This window comes from Strigops habroptila, chromosome 4 (assembly GCF_004027225.2).
Source record: "Strigops habroptila isolate Jane chromosome 4, bStrHab1.2.pri, whole genome shotgun sequence".
Lineage (NCBI taxonomy): Eukaryota > Metazoa > Chordata > Aves > Psittaciformes > Psittacidae > Strigops > Strigops habroptila.
Window position 1 is genome coordinate 28,857,900 of NC_046358.1, and position 25,427 is coordinate 28,883,326.

The window sequence follows — 25,427 nt, forward strand, 5'->3', positions numbered from 1 at the left end:
ACTGTTTCTGATACAGTCCAGGATGCCTTTGGCCTTCTTGGCTGCCTGGGTGCAGGCTGGTTCATGTTCAGCAGCTGTCAGTCAGCACCCCCAGGTCCTTTTCCACCGAGCAGCTTTCCAGCCACTCTTCCCCAAGCCTGTAGCATTGCATGGGGTTGTTGTGGCCCAAGAGCAGAACCCAGCACTGAGCCTTATTGAACCTCTTACAATTGGCCTCGGCCCATTGATCCAGCCTGTCCTGATCCTTCTGCAAAGCCTTCCTACCCTCCAGCAGATCACCACTCCCACTCAACTTGGTGTCATCTGCAAACTTACTGAGGGCACACTCGATCCCCTCATCCAGATCATTGATAAAGATATTAAACAGAACTGGCCCCAATACTGAGCCCACGGGAGCACCACTTGTGACTGGCTACCAACTGGGTTTATCTTCATTCACCACGACTCCTTGGGCCTGGCCGTGCAGCCAGTTGTTTACCCAGTGAAGAGAATGTCTGTCCAAGCCATGAGCAGCCAGTTTCTCCAGGAGAATGCTGTGGGAAACGGTGTCAAAGGCTTTACTAAAGTCCAGGTAGACAACTTCCACAGCCTTTCCCTCATCCACTAAGTGGGTCACCTTGTCATAGAAGGAGATCAGGTTAGTCAAGCAGGACCTGCCTTTCATAAATCCGTGCTGACTGGGCCTGATCACCTGCTTGTCCTGTACATGCCATGTGATGGCACTTAAGATGATCTGCTCCATAATTTTCTTCAGCACCAAGGTCAGACTGACGGATCTGTAGTTCCCCATATTCTCCTTCCAGCCCTTCTTTTAGATGGGCATTTGCTAACTTCTAGTCAACTGGGACCTCCTTGGTTAGCCAGGACTGTTGATAAATGATGGAAAGTGGCTTGGTGAGCACTTCTGGCAGCTCCCTCAATCCCCTTGGGTGGATTCCATGGGGATCCATAGACTTCTGTGTCTATGTGTAGTGTAGTAGGTCACTGACCATTTCCCCTTTGATTATGGGGCTTCATTCTGCTCCCCGTTCCTGTCTTCCAGCTCAGGGGACTGGATACTCAGAGAAAGGCTGGTCTTCCTAGTAAAGACTGAGGCAAAAAGGCATTAAGTACCTCAGCCTTTTCCGCAGCCTTTCTAACTATGTTCCCCCGTGCCTCCAATAAAGGTTGGATATTCTCTTTAGCCTTCCTGTGTTGCCAATGTATTTATGGAAACATTTTTTATTGTCTTTTACAGCAGTAGCCAGATGAAGTTCTAGTGGGGCTTTGGCCCTTCTTATTTTCTCCCTGCGTAACCTCATGACATCCTTGTAGAGTCCTCCGGAGCTGCCTGCCCCTTCTTCCAAAGATGATAAATTCTCTTTTTTTTCTCTGAGTTCCAGCCAGAGCTCTCTGTTCAGCCAGGCCAGTGCTGGTCTTCCCTGCTGGCTTATCTTTCGACACATGGGGATGGCCTGATATACTGCACATTTAAGATTTCCTTCTTGAAGAATGTCCAACCTTCCTGGATTCCTTCAGGACTGCCATCTAAGGGACTCTGTCAACCAGTCTGCTAAACAGGCCAAATTACAAACATGCTTTTAAACAAACTATACATATTTGCAGCCAAACTGCAAATATTCGAATACTTCTGAGTCTCAGTTTAATATATATAATATACACCACTTATATTTACATATCTGTACATACAAATGTAATATCTGGTATATGTGCGTTTGCATGTAAAACAAATTGATAGTAGTTGGTTCTTGACTTTAAAGCAGTTGCTGCCCTGGCTTTGGCGTGTCTCTTCACTCCTTGCTGCAAGTGACCAAGGATACAGACTGCAGTAGGAGAATTGTTTGTCCTCCAGGTTTTCCGTTGTGTGTGCCTGTATCATTCAGTTGTGGCAATATGTACACACCAGAAGAGTCTTGCAGAATTGCCCTGAAGTGTGAAGGAGCTGTTGTGAATGAAGTGTGGGAAGTGAAATATGTGGGGTGGAGAGAATATCTTCCAATATGACACATTGGAAGAAGTGAAGAGAGTGAAGAAGGAGAAGAACGTCTGTCTGGCCATGTTGTCTAGGCAAGGACATCTGCCACATGAGGTGTCACATCAAAAGTGACCTGGAAGCCAGTGAGCTCCTGTCCAGGGTCCAGTGTCTTTGGTGAGGTAAAATGAAAGCTGTTAAGTCTGAAAATGAAGTAGACTTCTCCTTAGAACCACATTTCTGAAATGAAAGGTTTTATGGTGGTGGATTTTATTTTTTTTTTTTAAATGCCCATTCTGTCTCTGCCTTAGCCCCGTGCTAGTGTCAAGAACAATATATTTGTTTTTACCAAAAAAGGAAAAGTGGAGGAACCTTGTCAGCAGTGATGGGGAATGACACAGTAATCAGCATCTCTAGAACAAACAAATGGCAGAAACCTTGACAGGAGATTTTTATCTTGCTGCTCTTAGCAGCAGTAGTATTAACTTGGAAATGTTGGATCAGTGAGACTCATAGTTTTGGCACTTTTGCAGTAAAATCAAGCTGCAAGTAAGGCATCCACATGTTCAGCAAGCATATTAAAGACAGCAATGCTGGTCTCGATTCTCCTGTACAGGCTACTGTTATGGGTAAAGAAGAAAATAGGAATGCAAGAGCTGTTGCTTTTCACAGTCATACAGGGACTGGGCAGAGCCCGGGCTGCTAGCATCAAGAATGCTAGTGAATAGAGATGTCTGGGCCAACAAGGCAGTATCTCTGCTGGCTAAGTATCAATGGAAAATACTGGCTGGTTTCTTGTCATGGCCATTCCTAAGCGACAGTTGGCAGGAGACTCATAATGGAGTAACCACAGCGTTGGTTCCTGGGGAAGCTGCACACTTGAAAGCTGTCCTGTATTTAGCTATAATTTCCCATCATTGACTTGCTGGTTTTTGTCAGCACTGTAGATCTTTATTTCTTCGAAGATGTGTCTCTTGTAGGAAGGATATTGGTCATCCATGTGTTCCCATCTTCCAGCTCCTTTAATCACAACAAGAAAATTTTGCTTCACTTTCTGACACCTTTTAAATTGTGGTGGTTTGTTTTTTTGTTTGTTTGTTTGTTTTAATGTGGTCTTTTAAAATTAATTTTATCCATTGCTGGCTTATTATTGGCATTATTCAGAACATAGGAAAAGAGGAGGAAGTATGCAAAAATGTAACTTCTGGATGCCTAAAATTGATGGGGTATGTGTGTATTAAAAAAAAAAAAAAAGAAAAGTTCTTCTTTAGCCATAATTAGACGATGGTTTTGAGAACCAGTCCCAGCTTAGAGACTACAGAGGAAGGTGGTGAACAGAGAAAGACTCGATGTACTTGCTCCAAAGAATGTATTCAAGGAGAAGAGTGTCTGAGAGATAGGACTGCAAGACAACCTCATCTTAGTCTTAGCTTTAGGCAGATGATCACTGGTAAGATGTGCTGAGAAATGGTTAGAGAAGTGGAGAACTAGAACTTCTTTCAGGAAGAGGAACCTGGCTGAGGGCGGACAGGAAGCTTGGGAAGGGAACAGGGAGGAGAAAGCTGAGAAGTTAGTAAAACCAATATAAAAAGCTGAATGAACTAGGATGTGGTGAGCAATGTGGGTGAGTGATGACCAGGTGACTGTCAGGTTAGTGTCCTTGTTACTGAATGTGTCAGAGAGGAGTGAGAGGAAGGGGAAGGAGAAAACGAGAAACAGATCTCCCGAGTCAATGAGAGATCTAAAGGAGGGCTGCAGATTGAATAGAGATGTGAGGACGAGGTAGTCATCAGCATGGAAAGTGGTGCTTCTGGCATGAATACAGAGAAGCCCCAGGGAAAGGTGGTAGGGGAGGGAAGAGACTGGGGATGACAGCAGTGGGGTGAGAAGAGATGATGGGGACGGTTATTTGAGGGAAGTGTTTAAAAGCAGCAGGAATGTTAGAGGAGAAACCGCTTTCTCTGTGTCAGTGATCCAGTCCCAAGACCGTGATCCAAACAAGACTGAGAGGGAAGGAAGAGTCCTGGAGGGGGCATCTGCAGAGACAATGCTGGACAATGTGGGGAGCACTAGGAGCTGGAGACTGAGGCGCAGGTGGTCTGTGGGGCTGGTGTGGATCTGAGAGGCATTGGTGAAATCCCAGTTTTGCCCTCCCTGTCCTGTAGGTAAGTTGTGCCTTTTGAGCAAAGGAAGCAAAATTGATCCCACAATCAGGTTCCTGGAACAAATACAGTGTTGCTCTGTACTGTTTGAGCTGGGAAGGCTCCTAAGGGCTGTATTGACTCCATAGGTCCAAGAGCAGAGAGCTGTTACATCATTCAATATGATTCACAGTGTAACAACTTCAGTGACTTACTCCTTGTAACAAGCCCCCGTGATGTGTTGCTATGCATGTTTTTGAGCTGTGTGTTCACCAGTGCTATCTGCTATCTGCAAATTTAACTATTTCCTTCTAAAACACAGCCAAAAGTGGTGTTACATGTGTTAAATTATAAACAGAACAGCTCTGAAGCTGAGAATGCTGTTCTTGCTATTTAGGTCCCATTTGGCACTCGACAGTTGGGACTATGGAGGGCTTCTGCAGGTCTGCTTTGAACATGAGACTATTGGAAAAACAGAGTTGCCATCACTGAAAATGCAGTAGCAATTTGGCTTTTGCATAGGAGAAGGAACATGTCTGCTGGATTTAGGAGCTTTACTTGCTTTCATGTCCTATAAATCGTTTTGTTCCAGGTCATGGGAATTTTGCCTACTTCAGTTCTTTGGCCATGGACATAAAAGTCACAAAAATATTTGTAAGAAGATGAAGGCTTTGACTGTTTTCTAGAATATAGGAAGCTGAAAAGTAACTTGAAAGTTTAATTACAGGATTTAGAAAGTTTTCCCAGGAATCTGACTTGCAGAAAGATGCAGCTGATGCTACAGGATTTATTCTCTTCGCTGTATGGTAGACAGCTACTACCATTAAATTTCCTCTGCTTTTGTCTTCCTCCATGTTTTTCTTGCTAAACAGCTTTTTCAATTAATTACTGCACCACAAATCCCCCAGTGATCAATATGAGAATCATCAGTTTATCATCTATACACATCACTGTAATCAATTTGTATAATTACTTGTTTTTTGCATGTCTTATGCACAAGGAATATCACTATACAGTACTAGTCCTTAACCTCTATTTAAAGGCTTTGATTAATTTCTTAGTTTCTAGACATGCTTAGTTTAACAAAGCTAGTGTTTTGGAAAGTGATGGCGTGTACTTGAGTGTACTTGGAAAGTGATGGCGATTAATCCTTTGAAACAGTCATAGTTAATTTGGGTGTGGGTGGGATTTTAACTTTTTTTCAGACCAAGAATGGAAATGAGGTTTTATTTGCCTGAAGTAGGCTCATTTCTGTCTCTTCAGAAAATGTTGCTGTTTAGATCTTCTTTTCAAATTCCACATTAAGTTTGTGAATGAGAGAGCCCAAAGTCCCTGCTAACAAGTGTCTATAGAAACTGTTTTCATTAAAAGCATAAAAGATGTCTACTCTCACTGGGGTATTTTTTCATGTGTGGTTTCCTTCCTCATTTTGTTTCACAAATCTCCAGAGGCATAAAGGTTCATAAAAGATGAAGTTAATAACAAAACACTGCCTCAATAGTGTAAATCTAGCATTCGAGCTTTTCTCACTCAGCATGTTGCTACAAGTGGGAATAATGGCACTTGTGTGTTTTACCCCTTCCCACCTTCTCCGCACATCCACCACCACTGCATGTAGCAGTGCATGCAGTGGCACTCCCTCTCCTCCACTGGAGGAAGGTCAAAGTTGAAATGCGCAGAAAGAAGTAGCATAAGCTGAAGATTTCACATGCTTGGGTTCTCTCATTCCTGTTTTCTCCGACATCTTTCCTAGCGCACTCTCATTTTTTTTTCATTGTATTCCCTCTGTACATTGGTCCTCCTTGTTTTGTTGCTGTGTCTCCTAATCCCAATGCCTGCCTTCTCCCTGGGTCCTGCCATCTGTTTCCCTCCCTCTGTACCCTGTGAGAGCAGAGTAGTCTCCTGGCTGTGGTACAGGGAGGCTCCCAGAATGCACAGGTGGTGCTTGGGCTTTCCCTCCCTTTGTTTTCCAGAAAAACCACTGGCCGCCTCTCATGGTTGGGAGCAGATGGTCTTTCTGCAAATCTCCCAGGTGGCTGGCTCCCTTGCAGGCAGAAATAGGTGGCCTGAGACCAACTGCCCTGGAATTTTCAAAAAGGTGTAAGAGAAAATAGGTTGGGATTTTTTTGGTGTTTTGGGTTTTTGGTGGTGGTTTGTTTGTTGTTGTTGGGTTGGGGGTTTTTTTTTGGTTTGGTTTTTTTTTTTTTGATTAGCATCTTTCTGTTTATGTGCTAGTTTGAATCCTGTCCATTCATTTCAGCTTGTGGGTGCCTGTGCCAGGAGCTGTCTCAGACCTAAGCATTTGCATCCTAGGTTGTAGGAGGACACTGTCTTGGTAAGGTCAGCTAAGAAGCCTGGGTGGACCCAGCAGACTTTTTTCCCAGCCATCTAGGAACGACTTGTGTCATCCCAATGAGCCAGCACAGGGAAGCCTGCACATTCCTGGTTATGCAGTTGTACAAGGAACTCTACCACCTTACTGAGTTAGCACAATCAAGACTTCTGAAAAACACCGCAGGATCATTGACTGTTCAGGAGGCATGACTAAATTAGGGATAAAGATCACTTCTTTTTGTTCAACATGATTTACAGGATAAATATACTGTCCTGAGTGTGGAACCTAGCTGCTGGGCCATGTGATAATCCTAAATGTGCTTCTGATACACTTAGTAATCTTGGGCACGCCACTTAAGTGTGTGGTATCTCAGCTCTCTTGTGTGTGAGATGAAAGGGGAGAGGGGTAATTAATCCCTTCCTGGCTCATTCTGAGGTTTAATTGAAAACTCTCTTTAAAGCACTTCACTTTGGTAGAGAGGGGTTTTTTTCACACTCATACCCTATTTCTTCTAAATATTTATTGTAAATAATGTTATCCTCCATGGCTTTAAAGTGTTACTCAAGCCTAACTTGAGTATGAGTGATCTTGGAGTGCCTTAATGCCAACAAACTGTCTCCACCCCATGGGAAACAAGTTGTGAATGAAAGCCCAAGGAATTGAACTCTTTTAAAACAATCACACATGTTCTTCTCAAGGATTTGTGTGGCTGGCAGAGTAGACAGGCTAAGTAGACTTTTTAACCTTAAAAGCTTTTCTAGTGGGCAGTACAATCTCACTTGCATTACATGTCCATAGCATGTTAGCAAGCAGAAAATAATTTTTTAAAAAGGAAATCTTTGAAATATTGTGACAGCTAAGTTTTCTGTGAACGCTGCTAGTAGGGAGAGCAGACTGCCAAATGCTATGTTTAAAACAGTAGCAAACTCTCATGGTTACCTTGAATCTTTTAATTTCTCACTCCTTTCTATAAACTCTGGCTTGGCCTTCCCCATTGAAGGGGCTTGCCATGTCTGTCTTGGCTTCTCTTCCTGATGGGAGGGCCCAAGGGGGAACAAGGTCTCAGGGTGGTATTTCCAGGTAAGGTCAGTCCCTGACTTGACCAACCCAGACCAGGGTTGACCTTGCTAAGTTAGTCTGCAGTAATAGCTGAAGGTGTTTTACCTCACAGGGTCATGAGCATCACTGATGGCCATCTGTTATTTCATGGAGAGAATACTTTGGTGCAGAGAGGTAGAGTGTAGTTTGAATGGCTTGAGGAGCTTGCATGTCTTTCAGATGGTATAGATGCTCTTGCTGTTGGAAAGTAACTCTGATGTTATCTAAAATGAGTGATTTCAAGCCACTAGGCTCACCCTGAGGATAGCTAGTTTGGGAGAATGAGAGACACACTTGTGTCACTTGCCCTCCATAATTTAGCAACTTACTTTTGCGTCATGCTCTGCGTTTAATCCCTGGTCTGTATCTTCTCTGAAGCTGATGCAGAGTGAAACCAATGCCGAAACTGATGAATACTCATTTTCATGTAAAAATGTCTTCTGACCAAACTAAGTATCTTTTTGGGTTCGTAGTGCCCTCAAATGACCTGTTCATGAAATAACAGACTTTTTTTGTTGTTGCTGAGGGTTTGGTTTTTTTTTTGTCACACTACCTAATTTAAGGTTGTGTTATTCAGAATCATACAGAACTATAGGACTTACAGACTGAAATGTTATATATGTATATATTAAATTGTAATTTTCAGAAAAGAGCAAGCCATGTATGTTTCTAGATAAAGGGAAAAGAGTAGGAATTGATTGTCCATGTTTCAAAAACAGTTTTCAAATATTCTGCAGGGAAATTAACAATATTGTACTTACAGGGTGAAGTGTGAACTAGCATGTTTTAAATATGTCTGTCTCTGCAGAAGAGAAGTATTTCTGCTTGCAAAATCTTAATGATTAAAGCTGTGGGACTTAGGTGTTGATTTGTACAGTATACCAATAATTTTTGTAAAGCATTAGTGAAACATTCTAATATCAACATTTAAAAATGTCGTTGAAAAATTATTCAACAATTAAGGTACATTTAAAGACTGGTTTAGGGCAATTGTGTGCCCTAAAATCAGGAAATAGGAAAACATGTTATTTCCGAAGTTGCCTGCACGTGACTCTGCTGGCTTGCGAGGTTCTGAGGATGGAAGTAACGTCTGTGGAAGTTTAGGACAGTGTGCCTTTGTGCATTGGGGGGGCCTGTGGCAGCTTAACTCATGAGTCAGTTTAGCTCCAGTTCCCCAGCCTTGGGTCCTGTACATGCCTCTAACTTTCTGCCAATGTAGTGTTACAAGGGCATGGGTTTAGTGGAGCAACACAGTTGCACTCAGAAATTATTGTCTATTTAGTGACAGGAGCAATTGAACATTCAAGTAAAACAGGGTATAAAATGAAAGCATTTATCCCACAGTTGTATATTCTGTGTGAGGGAGCATGCACATGGATAGGGATGAGAGAAAACTGCATGGCCTGTTTCTCTCTCCATCTTCTCCCTCAGTGTGGATGAGGACAGGCTTTTCCTGAACCTAACTCCATAATGATTTTTTATTTCCTCATTGAAGGTCCTTGCCTTCCATCTTCCTTTATCTAACTTTGATAAACATAATTCTCTTTACCACCCAACAATCCCCACATTAATTTTGTTGAAACAAGTTGGTTCAAAGCTGCACCAGTTCCCCTTGCACGGCTTTCTCTCTCCTAGCCTTTGGAGGCAGCCTGCAGGGCTGTTGGTCGCAGCAGGGTTCCCTGCAGTAACAACCTGCATGTGTCTCCTCTCGGCATGGCTCCCTGAGCATATGGTTAGCTGCATATTCTCCCCTCTACATCACTCATTTTTCATTCCTTTTAGCACATGAGGTTTCTGCTTCAAAGTGTGGACAGGCTTTGATGCAGAACAGAGGCAGAATTTATTTGCTAAAACATCTTTCAAAGAGAGTTTATGTGCACAGAATGTCATTCAGCTTTGGGAAATCTGAGTGGCAACTATTTTACAGACAGAGATTTTAGGACAAGTTATTTCTTTGAAAGTAACCGTCCTTTGCTTCTGCCCAGGGTGTTTTTGTTTTGTTTTGGCATCGTGGTGGTGGTGGTTTGGTAGGCTTTTTTGCACCCTTGTTAATCACAAAACAAGGGACAAGCACTAGGCATGTGTGTTGAACTATTTAAAAGTTGGTTTGTTGAGGGTTGTTTTGGTTTTGGTGGGGGTTTTTTTTTGTTGTGTTTTCTTTTTTTGGTTATTTTGTTTTGTTTTGTTTTTTCATTCTCCCCCCTCCTCCTCCCCCCCCCCCGCATTGACCAGAAAAACCTCAGAAAATGTGGGTGAGGATACTAAATGGAGGGGAAAAAAAGTCCTGCTGGATTTGGGATTTTAAACCAATCCATAAAAATTGTATTCTTACATGGAAAGCAGGGTAATGTTATAATGAGCACATACTTATTTTATTGTTCAGGCACTTGTTCAAAGGTCTTATTTCTCTTTTCAGGTGGATATTTTGGAGTATTTTGCAAGTACTAAACTTGTTGTACATACACACTGATTCCCTTTTTTCCTCTCTAGGTAAAAGCATGGATGAAATTAAGAAGCTGCTGTTGTTGGTTCTGGGATGTGCTGTGCAGGTGAACATTCATTAAAGGCTTGAAAAATAAGATTTCTTCTTTTTTTTTTTTTTTTTTGAACCTCTTATTTTTTCTGGACTGAGAAAATCTACCCAAAGATCAGTGCTGTATGAACAAGCCTCCAGCTCAAGACAGCTCGTGAGCTGAAATTGTGAGAAGACCAATAGGTGAATGAAAGAAATGCAGGGAAAGGAAGCACCCTTTGTGATAGCAGTAGCCTTAATTTATTGGCAGTGCTTTATCAGCCATGGGATATGTAGTCTTGCAACTAAGTAGTCCACTTTGATAACAAAGTGGGAAGAAATAAGCTTTGAACAGTGGTCTTGATATCGAGATTGTCATTGGTTTATTTTCTTACTGTTTTAAAATACGGATTGGACAGTGCGTATTAGTGCCAAACAAATAGATGAGCTAACAGTCTAAACATTTGTTTAATGAATGCTGATTTTATTTGCATAATCTTTTGATTGAATATTATGTGTAGAAAATCTGAAATGAATAGATACTTTGTATATTCATGAGGGGATTTTTACACAGCATTTGTTAAAATAAAGAGACAGGCAATGTAGATGGGAAACTCCACAGAAATGCATGACAGTTACCAGATAAAGAAGTCAGTGTTCTGCCCACCAGACCTCTGTGGTGGTAAACAATGGATAGTTGCAGGCTTGCCTTTGCTTACGACTGTCCTTGTTTGTAAGTCCGTCTAGTGTTTTTTGTCATGCCTTAGGACACTTACCCTGCTCAGCTATGTCAAGTCACTTATGTCAGGGTAAAGCTGTCTAAATATGATTGCTCTGAACTATCTCCCTGTTGCATTGCAGCACAAAGAATAAAGGTCTGATTTAGCAAGCTGCTGTGCATCCTCAGTCCCTGTTTATGGGAATGAGTTCTTCCCAGTGGAAGGAATGGTTGAGACTCAGAACCAGGCCCCAAAAGGGCACTGTAAATGAGTTTAAAAGAACTTTAAGCAATGCTTAAGTTCTTCACAATGCAGAGTTGTTACAAGAAGGGAATAATGTTGTTAGTGTACAATCACAGGTGTACAGATAGCAGATGTCTGCCTTAAGTAAAAGATTTACTAAAATCTGCTAATCTGAAAGTCATTTTTATCCAGAATGTTTCTCAGTCCCATTTCTTATCTAAAGCACATGTTGATTTAGTCCAACAAGCAACATTATGCATAGATTAGAATAGTATCTGAAGTGATGCATCTCTTTTCATTGCCAAAACCAAGAAAAATGAAAACACCAAAGCAGACGGGTTAAATGAAGCAACATAAATATAGGTTTATGCTTGTGCAGCTCCATTAATGAAGCTGTGATGATTTCTTCCCACTGTTGCCCTGCCTCTTGATCTCACTGCATGTTGAACTTGTTTTTAAAGAGCAAACCCAGCTATTTAACTTAGCCGTAATTGTACTGATGGTAGAAAGTTTAATTTAATGCATGATTCGGTTCATGCTCCATATGGAGCAATAAAGTGTTATACCTTCTGGTGTGATGGAGTGTAGATCTTAAAAATTTTGTCATTAGCCATGTGGGGAGTTTTTGAATTTATTTATTCATTTAGTTAGTTAGTTAGTTGAAAAGAAATGGTGTAATAAGTTTTAGGATATGTTACACTGTTTCAGGGTGTGTTGTTTTCTTCTAACAGTGTGAAAGAAAAGAAGAGTTTATTGAAAGAATAAAACAACTGGATATTGAAACCCAAGCTGCCATAGTGTCACACATTCAGGAGGTGGGACTTTCAGTATTGTTTGTTCTGACTTTTTCTCTCTCCCTTCCTTGATGTAACTTTTTTATTTTGCTATGAAATATTAATGCTTGGAATTTCATAATGGATTCAGGAACTTCATGAAAAAAAGACAATGTTCTACCACAATGAGATTGTAAGATGAAAATTAAAGGCAATGGGAACATTACTTGTCTCAGTGGTCTTTTTGAGAGATGCAGTGGTAAATGCCTTTCTTGCCAGTTATAGGATATGTAATTGTTTTAAGGATACATGTGTAATATTTCCAAAAAACATATATGACTTAGGAGCTGCAGTGCCCCTTGCAGCAATGGTGTAAGCACTTTATCTCCAAGTCCTGTAGTAGGTGAGACACAGGCTCCTCAGTGACTTGCTTTGGATAGTGGCCTCCAAGCTCAGATGGTCTTGAGAAGCGTACTCTGCAGCTGGAATTGGACATATACTCTGTTTTTAAAGAGAAGTTTGATCCAATGTCAAGTATTCTTGGGCTTGTGATGTTTCTGTAGAGGGAAGGAATACAGGTAGGCGTTAGGAGCCACTTGTGTTGGAGACCCAAAGGAGAGCCATGCAGAAACAGGCCCTGCTGGGTGTGTCTCACTAGCAACCGGCACAGGCTGTGGCTGGGTGTCAGTGTATGTAAGTGTAGAAAGCTCAGTATGCTCAGGTTTGAGGAACAAAAGGTGAAAGTCTAATATAGGAACTTTTTTCTTAATACTTAACAAAATATTTCTGCTTTAAGAAAATAAAATCACGACGAAATAAGCACATGGTTATGACAGAAGCAGGAACAGTCTTTAACTGAGCTTGAGAGACTTGCGTGACATTTCTGCTAAACCATTTAGAGAAAATCAGTTTGGGTAAGACTGCAGTTGAAAGGTACGCTGGAAGCAGTAACCAGAGACATTTCTGCTAAATGCAGCTCCTTCCAGCTCTATCAGCTGTGAGTTGCAAATTCACTGAAAGTAGGGCTTCAGTGTTCAAAGGGCTTCTCATGAGACACCAGCCTAACTGTACGGTGTGCGGTCAGCCCTTTCAAATCCATGTGGTGACCACCTCAGTGCTTTCAGCAAGACATTTGCATACTTGTAATGTGCAAGCACACACGCTGTTGATCATAATATGTATCTGATCACTTTTAAAAATCAGCCTTAATTATTAAAAAATCTAAATACCAAAAATGGGTGGGTAGTGTTACAATTAAGGTGGTCGTTTTTGTTATTTGCAACTTGATTTTGGTGAAATGTGATATGTTTTTTCTAATTGATCAGTAGAAGAACCTGGGGGATGCAGCATATACAGCAAACCAATTTACAAATCAGCCAGTGCAAAGACTTTGTTTCTGTTCCTAGGTGACTCACAACCAGGAGAATGTCTTCGACTTGCAGTGGCTGGAGCTCCCAGATATGGCCCCAGAAGAACTAGAGTCTCTCTCCAGGAATATGGTTTTCCACCTTAAGAGGCTCATTGATGAGAGAGATGAATGCACAGAAGTATGATGACTTCTCTCCCATATTGAGCTCATGTGAAGCAGCAGATGCAGGCTCCATTCCTTCTCTTGTCTTGTTTGTGCATTGGATTTCTATTTCTTCTGCACCTTTCTACTACACCTCTGAAAATCTGTAGAAAGATTTTTCACTGTTTCATTGCTCAATCATTCATTTTTGAGTGACTACATACCTGTCTCTCCATTGGTAACTACTGCCCTCATGGGTTCCAGTGTGGTCTTTAGGGGGTTTTTTTCTATGTAAAGATGGTCCTACCTGTTGCTGACTCATTAGTTCCTTTCCCTTCAGATCTCTGGAGGAAGCTTCTCGCTTTCTTTAACCTGTTAATTTTCTGTCATGCTTTTGACCGTGACTGTGTTAGTTAAAACTGTTAGTTGCTATAGGTTTTTATGAATTCTCCAAGCAGCTGCTTATTTTGAGCATTGGAAGGGGAAATTTCTTTTAAGTGGTCTGAACATAGTGGAGATCCTTTCCTCCTCTTTGTAACCTTCCCTCCTGGCTATCACTTGAATGCTGTATACTGCCAGGCTAATAATTTTCTACATTTATAAATAATTTTTAGATACTTTAAAAACTATTTAGAATTACAGTATTTATCTCTTGACACTGCATGCTTCTCTCTATTTCTAGGTCATTGTAGATCTCACTCAAGAGAGAGATTATCTGCAGTCTCAGCAACCACCAAGTCCATTGAAAGTACCAAGCCCAGATTCTTCACCAAACCCAGCCAACCCTCTTTCTAATGAAGACAAGCAGCACCTTGCAGTTGAGCTAGCAGACACGAAGGCTAAACTGAGAAGAATCCGGCAGGAGCTGTGAGTCACCCGTGATTTGTGCTTCTAGAGAGACTTGTATATTAAGTCTTGAGCATCTTGAAAATGCAGGTGCCTGTCCCCTTCAATATACTGACCTCCATGGGAGCTCTCAGAATCACAACTTTCAAATTTTTATTCATAGCAGTAGGAAGCTAGTATGGGTGTTCCATCTTTCTTCTTTCTTAATTGTTTTTTAAGTACAGAGTGATGGCTAGTTGATTTTTCTTTTTGTGTCTCATCTCTCTTCCCCTCTTCAAAATGCCAACTACTGGCTGCACTTTTTAATTATCGGTGGGAAGTGCAGAAGCCATTGAAGCTGGCTATGGCAGCAGTAGCACCAATGAGATTTAAACAGAGGTACTTACTAAAAAAATAGTTGTAAACTCAGATCTATGATATGTATATCACGAGAAAAATCCCTTGCTTTTATGAAGCTGTCATGACAAAGAGACTTTATGTTCGAAATATAGGAAATTTCTATCTTCCTTTCCAGATTCCCAGCAGTGTCCAGATAATCAATATTGCTTCACGGAGGGGTGAAATTCTTACTAAGATTTTTCTAATCCTTTTCAGGGAAGAGAAGTCTGAGCAGCTTGTAGATTCAAAACATGAAGTCGAGCAGCTCACACTAGAGCTGCAAAAAATAAAACAAGAGGTAAGATGGGCTCATTTTACTGTGACAGTCTTCCCTATTTAAAAAAAGGCTTTTTCCGTGTGAGGCTAAAAGTATTACTATGCCTGTTTTTTGATGAAGAAAGTTACTCCAGCAAGCTGTTTGATGATTATGGCTATGGCATAGCAATGCTACCCTTTCCACTTACCTGTTCAGAGCAGTCTCATCTGTTAAGCTTGCAAATAGCCTAGTGATGCCTGAAGCTTATGCAGCATTAGGCATTAGAAATGTCACAGTCCCAACAGCCTGAAGAACCTCTGTGTCTTGTAGAGAATTTTTGCTAGCTAGTAGAATTCTCTTACTCCTGAAGCAGGCGAATGCTGTTTGCTTACGCTTAAAGTAATAAATAAATAAAAATACGCTTTAAAGAACATGCTTCAAAGTATTAACTAAGATTTTTTCTCCCTACTTCTTCCTCACTCCTCACAGAATATCCACCTGGCCTCAGATGCTCGCTCTGCCCGAGCATACAGAGATGAACTTGACTCTCTCAGAGAAAGGGCAAACCGTGTGGAGAGACTTGAGATGGAACTTGTTCGGTGCAAAGAGAAACTTCATGATGTGGACTTTTACAAAGCTCGCATGGAGGCAAGTGAAAACGGGGGGGAAGATTTGCTGAGTAATCCTTAATGTTTGGCTTTGGTTGTGTTACCAGTCCATGCATCATTTGTCATTGAACTGACTGTAGCAAAACATCAGAGCAAGTAGAAATTTCCTAACATACGCTATAGTTATTGATTTAGCAACATTGCAACTTCTTTCAGTGGCAAGAAAGACTTGGTGCACACAATAAAAATAAATACCCATTAGTTTTAATAAACGCTGTGTGCTTCAGCATTATGTGGCTAAACAGGACAGACCTTTCTGGGTGCTGCTTCTAGAGAATCCAAACCTTTAGTCTAGCCTTGAAAATTTGCTCTTAGGTAAAATCCCTGTGTTCCAGAGTTGTTCCTTTGACCAACATTTTAAATTTAATATATAAAGTAGCTAAATGAATGTGTTGGCATTTATCCTTAGGGATTCATAGCAGATGCAACTGTTGTAAAAGTGTCTGGGTGTTTTTAAGCATGACCTAGATGACAAATTCTAGACACCCCTTTCTTACAGCTGTTGCTTGTAGTATAAAGGAAAGAAAATCTGGATCCTCCCTAGTGCCCTGAGTAGGGTATATCAATGAGCAATGTATAGCTTTGATCCAGTAGTAATGCCAGTTACTCAGCTTAGTCACTTGCAGCTATGCCCATCCTGGAATCATTAATTAACTTAGACTGAAAAGGACCTTGCAGATCATCTAGACCAACTCATTGCTCACAGCATGGCTGACCTTAGATTTAGGCCAGATTGCTGTCATTTTTCCATCCTTTCAGTTCTTTGAGCCATTCTCACCTAAATTCCCAATAATTCACATACACTTCAGCCAAAGTCAAATAAATATCCAGACTAGGTGAACACATGGAGGTTCAGTAATTGACAGTCTCACTATAATTAAATAAAATCCCAGGTCTGAGGTACAAAATGATGTTGTAACTCTCATTTGCCAGGCCTCTGGCCCAGAACACAGACCTTATTTCTGCTCTATAAACTCTTTGTAAGCGATTTTTCCCCCACCTCTCTAACCTAAGGGGCCAGCTAGCTGCTGCTTCTTCTGAATAGATTCACTAAAATGCATGGGTATTAAATGTACTGATAGACTACAAAAGCCTGTCTTCCCTCTCAGTAATTCCTGGTTTACATTAGGAAGTATGAAGCTCTGTTTTCCTCCCTCAAGCTGACAAATCAGTCGTGCGTTAACCTGGCACACTAGCTATCACTGTGGCATCCTGGCATTTACCTTTTTATTGGGCACTGGAGTCACTTAGCTTCTACCTCTGCTCAGATAATTTAGCCAGAGCTAGGAGAGGAGTTCTTTGTCTTGTCTTCATCTGAGATCAAGGGAGTAGCTATTTCTGGTTTTGAGTTCTTGGCCTCCTTGCTTGTCCTAGAGCTGGCAGTTTCCTGCTGTGCTGTCTGCATGCTTATCTTGCTTAACATACTACTCAGTAAAGAAACCTCCACTTCAGTTTCAAATTTGTTCCAACTTTCCTCACTTCCTCTTCAACCCTGTCAGTTTTTGGTGAAAGTATTGAGCATCAGAGATAAGTGCTGGCTCTCCAAGGATATCTCCCTGCAATACAGTAGTGGGACAAAGAATATTTCCCCTTGATATGGCGCTACTCCAATGGTGGGCCACAATGTGGCCTGCAGCAAACATTGTTGATGCTGTAGGGGCTGAGCTCTTCTAATAGGCAGCAGGGTTGCACAGCTGTTTGCAGGCTGCCGTGTGGTCTAGAATAGCCAGAGAGTTTCACATTCTCACCACTCCCTCTTCCATCATTGATCGAATCTTGATACAGCCATGGACTGCCAGTGTTGAGCAGTGGCAGCATCAGGCAAACTCCGCTGGTTTCATGCTGATACATTCAGAGGATTCCACAGGGTGCTATTCAACATTTTTTTATGGTCATGGAGTAGCACAAAGGCTGTGCGCAGTAGCCAGTATCCAGCTTTCCGTGGTCCCTCGGTTTTCTGTCTTACCTGTCTCAAGTCCGCTGCCCATTCAGAAGAAGGCTTAATGGCTGGAGTCAGTTCCATGTCTGCTCAGATTCCTCCCGCTGTTTGGCTTACAATTCCAAGTTGTAAGATTTGTGCAGGAATTTAACATGGTAGAAATTTTTACTACTAGACAGTACAGTGCTGATTCATCTCATAGCATTTACTGATTGCAGCTGGCTTCCTACGCTCTAAGTCTTAAAACCTGAACAAATCTTATAGAGGCACAGCAATGAAAATGTAGGTGCATAAAATACAGCGTAAGCTACTTTTCTATGGTAACGTGATACCTTGGGGCTCATAGTGTCTTGACAGGGTTGTTAATAAGAGGTGCCAAATCGGTAAGTAAGAAGAAAAAAGTGGGTTTACCTTCATACATCAATGCAGAAAGCTATTAAATGAGCACTTAAAAATCTTTTCCTTCTTGTAGTTCACATAGACATTTGCTAGTTTGAGCAAAAAATACGGAATGTGCTCCATGTACAATACCATGACAAACTTTAGGAATTGTGAGCAAGCTTACAAGTAGTTTCTGAAAGCACATAGTACAAATCAACAGTGGTGGTGGGAAGAGGTTTAAGGAGTCATTGCAGAAGGAGTGCAAAAGGAGCAATTCTCTATATGAACATAACACATTTAGGCATGTGTATTGTTTCCTTTTCTGTATGTCTTGACGAAGCGTTCAGAAATGACATTTTAGTTTGACCATCATTCAAGGAACCTGAAGATGAATATGCTCTGGAGTCCTTCCTGCTGGGGTAGCTTAATGAGGTCATAAGTGTGAATGTGGAGGAGCAGGCTTAATGCAGAGCTTCCTCCAAGGAGGTGCTTCTCTCCAATGTGAAGCTTCCCTCCAGCATTCCTCTCCGTTTAATGTTGTGGTGCTCCAGGAGATGAGGTTATTTTCTGAGGCCAGAGAGTCTGCCTTGCCCATTCTTCCTCATTCTCACCGCAATCACATTTCCATGCAGGATGACGGGAGGAATTTATATGAATGTTAAAAAAAGCAAAAGCAGCTCTTGTATGTTTTCATATAGCTGTCCAAGGCAATGTTTGGTTGTCACAAGATGTTAACACTGTTACGGCTCAGCAGGGGCAGCTTCCGAACTGCCAGAAGGGAGAGGTTTGAACTCTGTTTAATAACTAGGTTTGAATGCTTGTGCAAATTCTCTCATTTCAGATTTAAACAATCTGATTACTACTTTAGTTTCTTAAAACGTTTTCCAGTAGCAACACACCCTGATTGTGCAACCACTTACCCCCAGAGTTAATTGTAACCATATGAGTACACAATGCACATTCTTAAAGCTGTTTCAAGGCACAGTGATACAGGATCAAACCACAATTTGTAATTTATTTTAGAAATTACAAAAGCAGAACTATATATGTTGGATATTAAACCATTACTGTTCAAGTGATATAAAGCAAAAGGGGTTTTTTTAATCCCTTGCCTAGTAAATTCAGTGTATTTAAAAAAAAAATAAACCCAAAGCCAGCTAATTTGCTGTCAGTTCAAAAATAAGCTCATAGTTAGAAAATAATGTTGGTGTGTTTGTTACTTAAAGAAAAAAATAAATCTTAGTTTCAGTGGAAGCACCCATGACCACTACCTGCTGATTGTCTAACAGGTGTGATTTGTAGCCAGATGCATTTTTAGGTCAACTATGTCATTCCAGTGACTTCTGGGAGATGTTAGTGCTGACACGTTCTAGTTGGGGCAGCTTTACCTTCCAGTCCTTGAGAAGTAATTCTACAAAGCTCCCATGGAGTAATTATTTAAATTATATGAACTTTTCTATATTAAGATGACCTCAAATCACGGGCACACCAGTGAGCAATGTTGACCTTGCTATAGCAGGCATTTCCACCAGGTTATTAATATAAGATTTCATCAGAACTGCTTTGAACTGACACGTCCGCTTCTCCTGTGTGCTCAGGGGAAAGTGCTTCAGTCTTCTGCATATTGCAGCTCCCAGTGATGTGTGGTTTGTACCAGAGCCTGGATATGTGTATTTACTTGGCACATAGCTTGACTCTTCATGAGACACTAAAATAACAAGTTCCTGCTTGGTAGGCAATTTTGGGGATAATTCTGAGGCCATGTTTTTGAGGTCAAACACCACCTTACTTCTTAGGGCTGTGGTCCAGTTTGAGTGTGATGATCTAGCAAAATAAACTCTTGTCATGCTGCTCTTTCATTACAGGTATTCTGGCAGCTTACATGGCACCCAGTATATTTTTGTCATGTACTTCCTCTGGTCTGTTATAAGTTTAGTGTCAGCCTTTTTAGTTTGCCTGCTCTCAAGTGACCCTGTTAGACTTGGTCAAAAATGCTGGTTCTGTAAAATTAGTGTTTCAGTATTATAATTGTTTCAGTTGCTTACATACTCAGACGTTTTAATTGTGGTAGTTGAACCACTTTACAAACACTAACATATAGTTGTCCTTTTAATGGTACTGTAGTAGGGAAATATTTCCTCTCCTATTTTGCAAGCTGGTAGCTGGCCCACGGAGAAATCAAGGGCAGTATGGTACGGTGTAAGGTAGACTTTCCATATTATGCCATCTACAGTCAAGATGCAGCAAGGAACTAAAAATTACTGGCTATATAAGGCTATTAAATCATGGCCCCCTGTAGTATCCAAAGGCAAGGGGAGTGGCTGTCATCAGACACTCTTTAACTTGTGCTTTACAGCTATCTTTTTTCTCCTTTTTTTTTTTTTTTACTTTTTAATAACTGAGCCACATGAGGCATCTTAAGGCTGATTCTACTCCCAAAAATGAGAAGGTAGTTGCTGCCTAAGCAGTGAAAGGGATTTGCTCATGCCTGGTGATCTTTCAGGAATCCATTTGGTTTAGATGTTTGTGGTCTGAGAGAACAGACATGAACTCTGATGTCAGCAGAGACTTCACGTTTTGAAGACAGTTATCCAGGAATAACTTGTCAAGCCATAATCATTTCGTCCTGCTTGTGTGCATGTATTCTATTTTTGCATATTTCACTGGAGCAGTGGAAAGGATGGGGAGAGGAGAGAGTAAAGCAAAGACAAAAGATTTCTTTAGAGAATCAAATTAGCTGCTGCTTGCCCCATTGTAACTTTTCTGGGCAAAAATCCTTCCTGTATCCATTGAATTTTTTTAAATGCTGCCATGTTCCTGTCATAGAAAATTCTGTCTCTGACTCAAGTCTTATCTGAGGAGTAAAAGCTAGCAGTGAGGTATTGTAACTTGAAATGAGACATAGTTTAATAAATGTGTCTAAAACATGACTGAGAGTACCTGGTCAGATTTTATGCTTTGGACATTTCATGTTTCCGGAGATAAGATTCTTGAATGCATGGAGTTTCATTTGTTGCTTTGAAAGGAACATTTGGAGTGCAGCATAACTAACTTGTTTCTAATGCTGTGTCTACAGCAGCATAATAGATTAAATTTTTACTCAGTAAAAACAGATCCAGAAACTGTAATGGATAAGCAACATGGTATGTGCAGTTAATGCTCATGTGTTTACTGGGGGTGGGGCAGGGTGTGTGTTAAGTGGTAAGTATAAAACAACTTCATTTAAGTGAATTATAATTCTGTTCATGAAATAAAGAAACTTTATTAAACAGACATTTACGTGTAAGTGGACTGAAACAGGGATATGGACTCAGTTGATTTTCTGTATCTTGAGTCCCTGCAGCTTTTGATCTAGCCTCATATAAAGCAAAACCAACTCCATTAAACAGCTAAAATTTAGAGGGGGATAAAAAAGATTAGATTTACCTTGCATTCACAACTCACAGAAAATTAAACATAGTATCATCATCTCCCACTAAAATACCAGTAGAAACTTCTTTATGAAACAGAGAAACATGAAAAGATTTTCTTGTGTGTTGCAGTGTCAGTTTATGAAAGTCCCCTCGTCTTTGAAAAGTCAGTTTATGTAAAGATATTAACACTGTTACATTTTCTCCCTAGGAATTAAGAGAGGACAACATCATATTAATTGAAACAAAGGCCATGTTAGAAGAACAGCTAACTATGGCAAGAGCTCGTGGTGATAAACTACATGAATTAGAGAAGGAAAATTTGCAATTGAAATCCAAACTTCATGATGTAGAGCTGGTATGTCCTCTCTTTTTCATTATGCTAATGTTTTGAACTTCTGGTTTTATGCTAGGTCACAGATTTGTGTTGCAGAAACCAATGGAAACAGGCAAAAAAATCCACAGTGCTTTTAAAGAGGTCTTTAGATTGAACTTTGTGTCCATGAATTCTTGAAACATTACAATGTTAGTGTAAATATTGCCAATGCTGCTTACTGTAAGACTGAATTTAATTTTATACAGAAAGGTATATCACAATTTAAAAATAAAGATTGCTTTCATGCATATTGATAATGGAGGTGTTAAAATCTATCAGTTAAGTTGAAATCTCTTAAATATAAGAAATGAAATCTTCTGTAATAAATGATCTTTCATGTTGGAAACAAAAGCCCCAGCCATTACAGTTACTTTTAAGAATCCATTACTGCTGTAAAAGACACAAAATTCGCAAATTTATTTCTGTGTAAATCAGACATGGCTTCATAGAGAAGGAAACGCAGGAAGTGGCAGACTGTCTACAAACAAAAAGCAACATTGGATTTTATAATCCCACTAGGAATAACAAATATTTTCATCTTTTGTATTTTACTTAACAGTTCTCTTATCCCACTGTGTTTTGAATTCTAGTGGATTTAGAGTATAGGGTTTCCAACAGGGCCTGTTGGAAACAAGTATCTTGAGAGTGCTGTGTGGAGTTATGTTTAATGACTAATTCAGAGCATTATAAGGGTCATGTCATGCTCCAGCTTTTCCAAAATGGCTGGTGATTTTGAATTATACTTTTCTGGGTGACTTGATGAATTTTTGGGTAACACTTTCTGAAAATTTGGGACCCTCCGAGGCACCATTTCAGCTCCCACAAATGCAAATGGCCAAAGTAGTCATGAGAAGCAATTGTAGATTCATTCTCTAGATCTGTTTTCTGGATGTTTTAAGACCCAAGTTATGAGGCAGATGTTACTTGCTGATCCATATGACTGGATCCAAATTTAATGTGATGAGTTGAAGAAGCTCAGTAGAATTCAAGGTTATATCTGCAGAGCCTCCAGTGTCAGTGCATGATGCTATGTGTTTTTGAAGAGCTTAGCTCCGGAGACAGCTTGAATCCAGCCTGCCTTACTAGCCCTGACTTGTACTGGCCCTGTCATCACCCAGTATGTTCTCACTCCAGTCAGCCTCCCTCCAAGCGCTTCATGGACCAGAGCTGACCCTACAGGGCCAGTTGGGTGTCTCTGCACTGCATTCCGTGGCATGTATGGTAGGCAACAGCAAACATTTAATGCTGTACATGTATTTCAGTATAAAAGCACACAGTGTTTAGGGAGATTCTTCTACCCTCTACATGTGCTGTGGTTGTAGCAGTTCAACCGACAGAACAATCTTATGGATAAGCTGAACATGCTTTTTCATTCATGCGTGTCTTGCACAGGACCGGGACACAGACAAGAAGAGAATTGAAGAGCTTTTGGAGGAGAACATGGTCTTGGAGATTGCACAGAAACAGAGCATGAATGAATCTGCACACCTAGGCTGGGAACTAGAACAACTGTCTAAAAGCACAGATCTTGCAGATAGTAAGTACCAGCTGGGGTAGCTGCTGTTGTGTTTGTGATCTCTTTCAGAGTAGACACCTTGGTTGACTGAGATGGGAATAGAATTTGAGTCAAAGCCTGAGAACTTCCCTCATTCAGCCACTTGATTTTGAACTTAGTTTTTTTGAATTTCTAAAATGTATTCCTTTTTATTTCCTTCACTTTCTTTTGAAAGCATTAAAATGTTTTCCTTTTATTTTGTTTGTCACTGAGAGAGTGACTTTTACATAAATGATAAAAATTTACAAGAAGCTTTGTAAATGACCCAGCAGAAATGTCACATTGGATATTTCTAACTGAATGGCTGGGAGGAGTCTGTGATCTTTAGTATTCTTTAGTACAATTAGTACAGACAATTAGCTGGTCTTTAAGTCCCAGGAAGTGGTGTATGCTGAAGTCATTTATTTTTACTAGATGCTGAAAAATGTGTACAGTTAAAATAACTGGCTGATTATTTTTTTTGAATGGTTGATTTGATTTCCATGACTATCAAAAACATAACTAATGCTTCCTTCATTACTTAGGTTTTAGCATTGGTTTCAGTGTCTAACATTCATTCTGTCTATAATACCAGCCTAAATAACAATGCAAAATGGAATTTGGGAAATGTAAGCTATTTTGTGCAGTTCCATGTGCAGCTTTTATTGATTACTCACCTGATTCTGGTAAGACTTGCATGTTTGGCTTTGCATACCAGGAGTAGTTTAACTTGAAGACAAAGGAGTAAATTAGAATAAGCAGATGCTCAGTTTTCAATAAAGCTGTCTAGAAGAATAGCTTTGTTCTGTGGAATAACTGAATGTGTGCCTGACACCAAATCTACTTGCTGTCTAGGATCTGAGTTCTGTTTATTAACATTAATGGCTAATTAATTGTTACTTTTAACTAATAATCTTGCAAAGCAGATTTACCTTAGCCTGGAAGGAATGGCACTCTTTTTCCTTATGTATAATCAAAGATATTGCTTATTATATTAGTCAGTGGGGGGGAAAAACACAGTTCTCTCAAAACTTACAAATTTTGTTAAAGAGTATTTCAGGAAATTGTAAAACTATGGAGTTTTCGGGCTTGTTTCAGATAGCAAGTTTTGCTCTCTTCCTGATTTGACTTCACTAGTCATGTAAGAGAAAGAAGGATACTAGTTTTATTTTGTTATTTCCTATTTCTTCATTTCTGTCAAACATAACTTCCCAAATTTGCTCAACAGCGTGATATAAAAAAAAAAGGAAGAAAAAGATTCCATCACTGCTTATCATTTCAGCACTGGAGCTTCAGAATCTCTCTGATTAACCAAAGAAAACAGAGTAAGAGGAACTGAGAAATAAGTAACCATTTATATTCAGTAGGAAAAAAAATTAGTGAAGGAAGCCTGATTTAAAAGCACTAAAAACATTAAACTTTGAAATATTAAACTAGCTCACAGAAGTGCTGTCCTACTTTCACAATAATTCTTTTTAAGAAGTTCCATTTCAATGCATGTTGCCGTTTGTACAAATGCAGTCAGTCTGCAAAGCTCTTTCGGAAAACCTCCTGTTCCTGGATTTCAAGTTGAGTCTGCAGGGGTGGCAGATAGCAGTTTGCTAGTTTGCAATATTTTATTTAAAATCATTAAAAAGAGGCATGGAAAAAAGTAATTTAGATGGGCTTTGCTTCAGGACAGAACTCAAATGGATTATTTAGTGAATGTTTACTATTCCAGTCTTCATTTGACCAAAACTTTCCAGATGATGCTCCATAAAAGAGACAAATAGGATTTTTACCATGCTTAGAAACCTGCCTGTTCTAAAGTACTTAGCGTGCTGTATGTAATAGTGCTGATTACTTAGCAGGAGTGAATAATCTTCTGAGACTTAAAGACAATCTTAAAGTCAATTTCATATGAAATGTGGTTTTGAGGTGAAGGGTAGCAATTATTCCAAGTGAAACAGAGGGTTGCTCTTATTTCAGCTGCTGAGCAGAGAAATGAACAGAGCAATGAGACTTTGGTGCTGGGATTTAAGGCTGAGAGATAGTGGGACTTTTGATCTACAAACATTTAGAGTAAAATAACATCTCTGTTGTAAAACTTGCATAAATGTTGTTAGTTCTGAGATTTCAACTTCAGACACTTCTCTGGAGTCATAAAATCATAGAACAGTTAGGGTTGGAAAGGACCTTAAGATCATCTAGTTCCAACTCCCCTGCCATGGATCAACATTCTGATAAATGTCCTGTGCCTGGGTTACCAGATAGTAAAATATCCTCCCTGACTCAGCATATTCTTGATGAAGTAGGTGTGAAGATAAGCATCAGAACTCACTTCCATAAGTTTCTTA

General features: G+C 40.3%; 1 protein-coding gene across 3 annotated transcripts in view; it reads left to right on the top strand.

Moving 5' to 3' along the window:
- CCDC88C (coiled-coil domain containing 88C) overlaps positions 1–25,427 on the top strand; it is a 100,456-nt gene that overhangs the window by 43,083 nt on the left and 31,946 nt on the right. For 2 of the 3 annotated variants that reach the window (XM_030481777.1, XM_030481779.1), the window contains exons 5-12: positions 10,037–10,095; positions 11,752–11,835; positions 13,200–13,340; positions 13,986–14,170; positions 14,744–14,825; positions 15,273–15,431; positions 21,393–21,539; positions 22,950–23,094. In XM_030481777.1, coding sequence (XP_030337637.1) covers positions 10,037–10,095; positions 11,752–11,835; positions 13,200–13,340; positions 13,986–14,170; positions 14,744–14,825; positions 15,273–15,431; positions 21,393–21,539; positions 22,950–23,094 — 1,002 coding nt within the window. Of the gene's footprint in view, positions 1–10,036; positions 10,096–10,217; positions 10,263–11,751; positions 11,836–13,199; positions 13,341–13,985; positions 14,171–14,743; positions 14,826–15,272; positions 15,432–21,392; positions 21,540–22,949; positions 23,095–25,427 lie in introns of those variants that run through there. The other variant, XM_030481778.1, reaches the window with a different exon arrangement.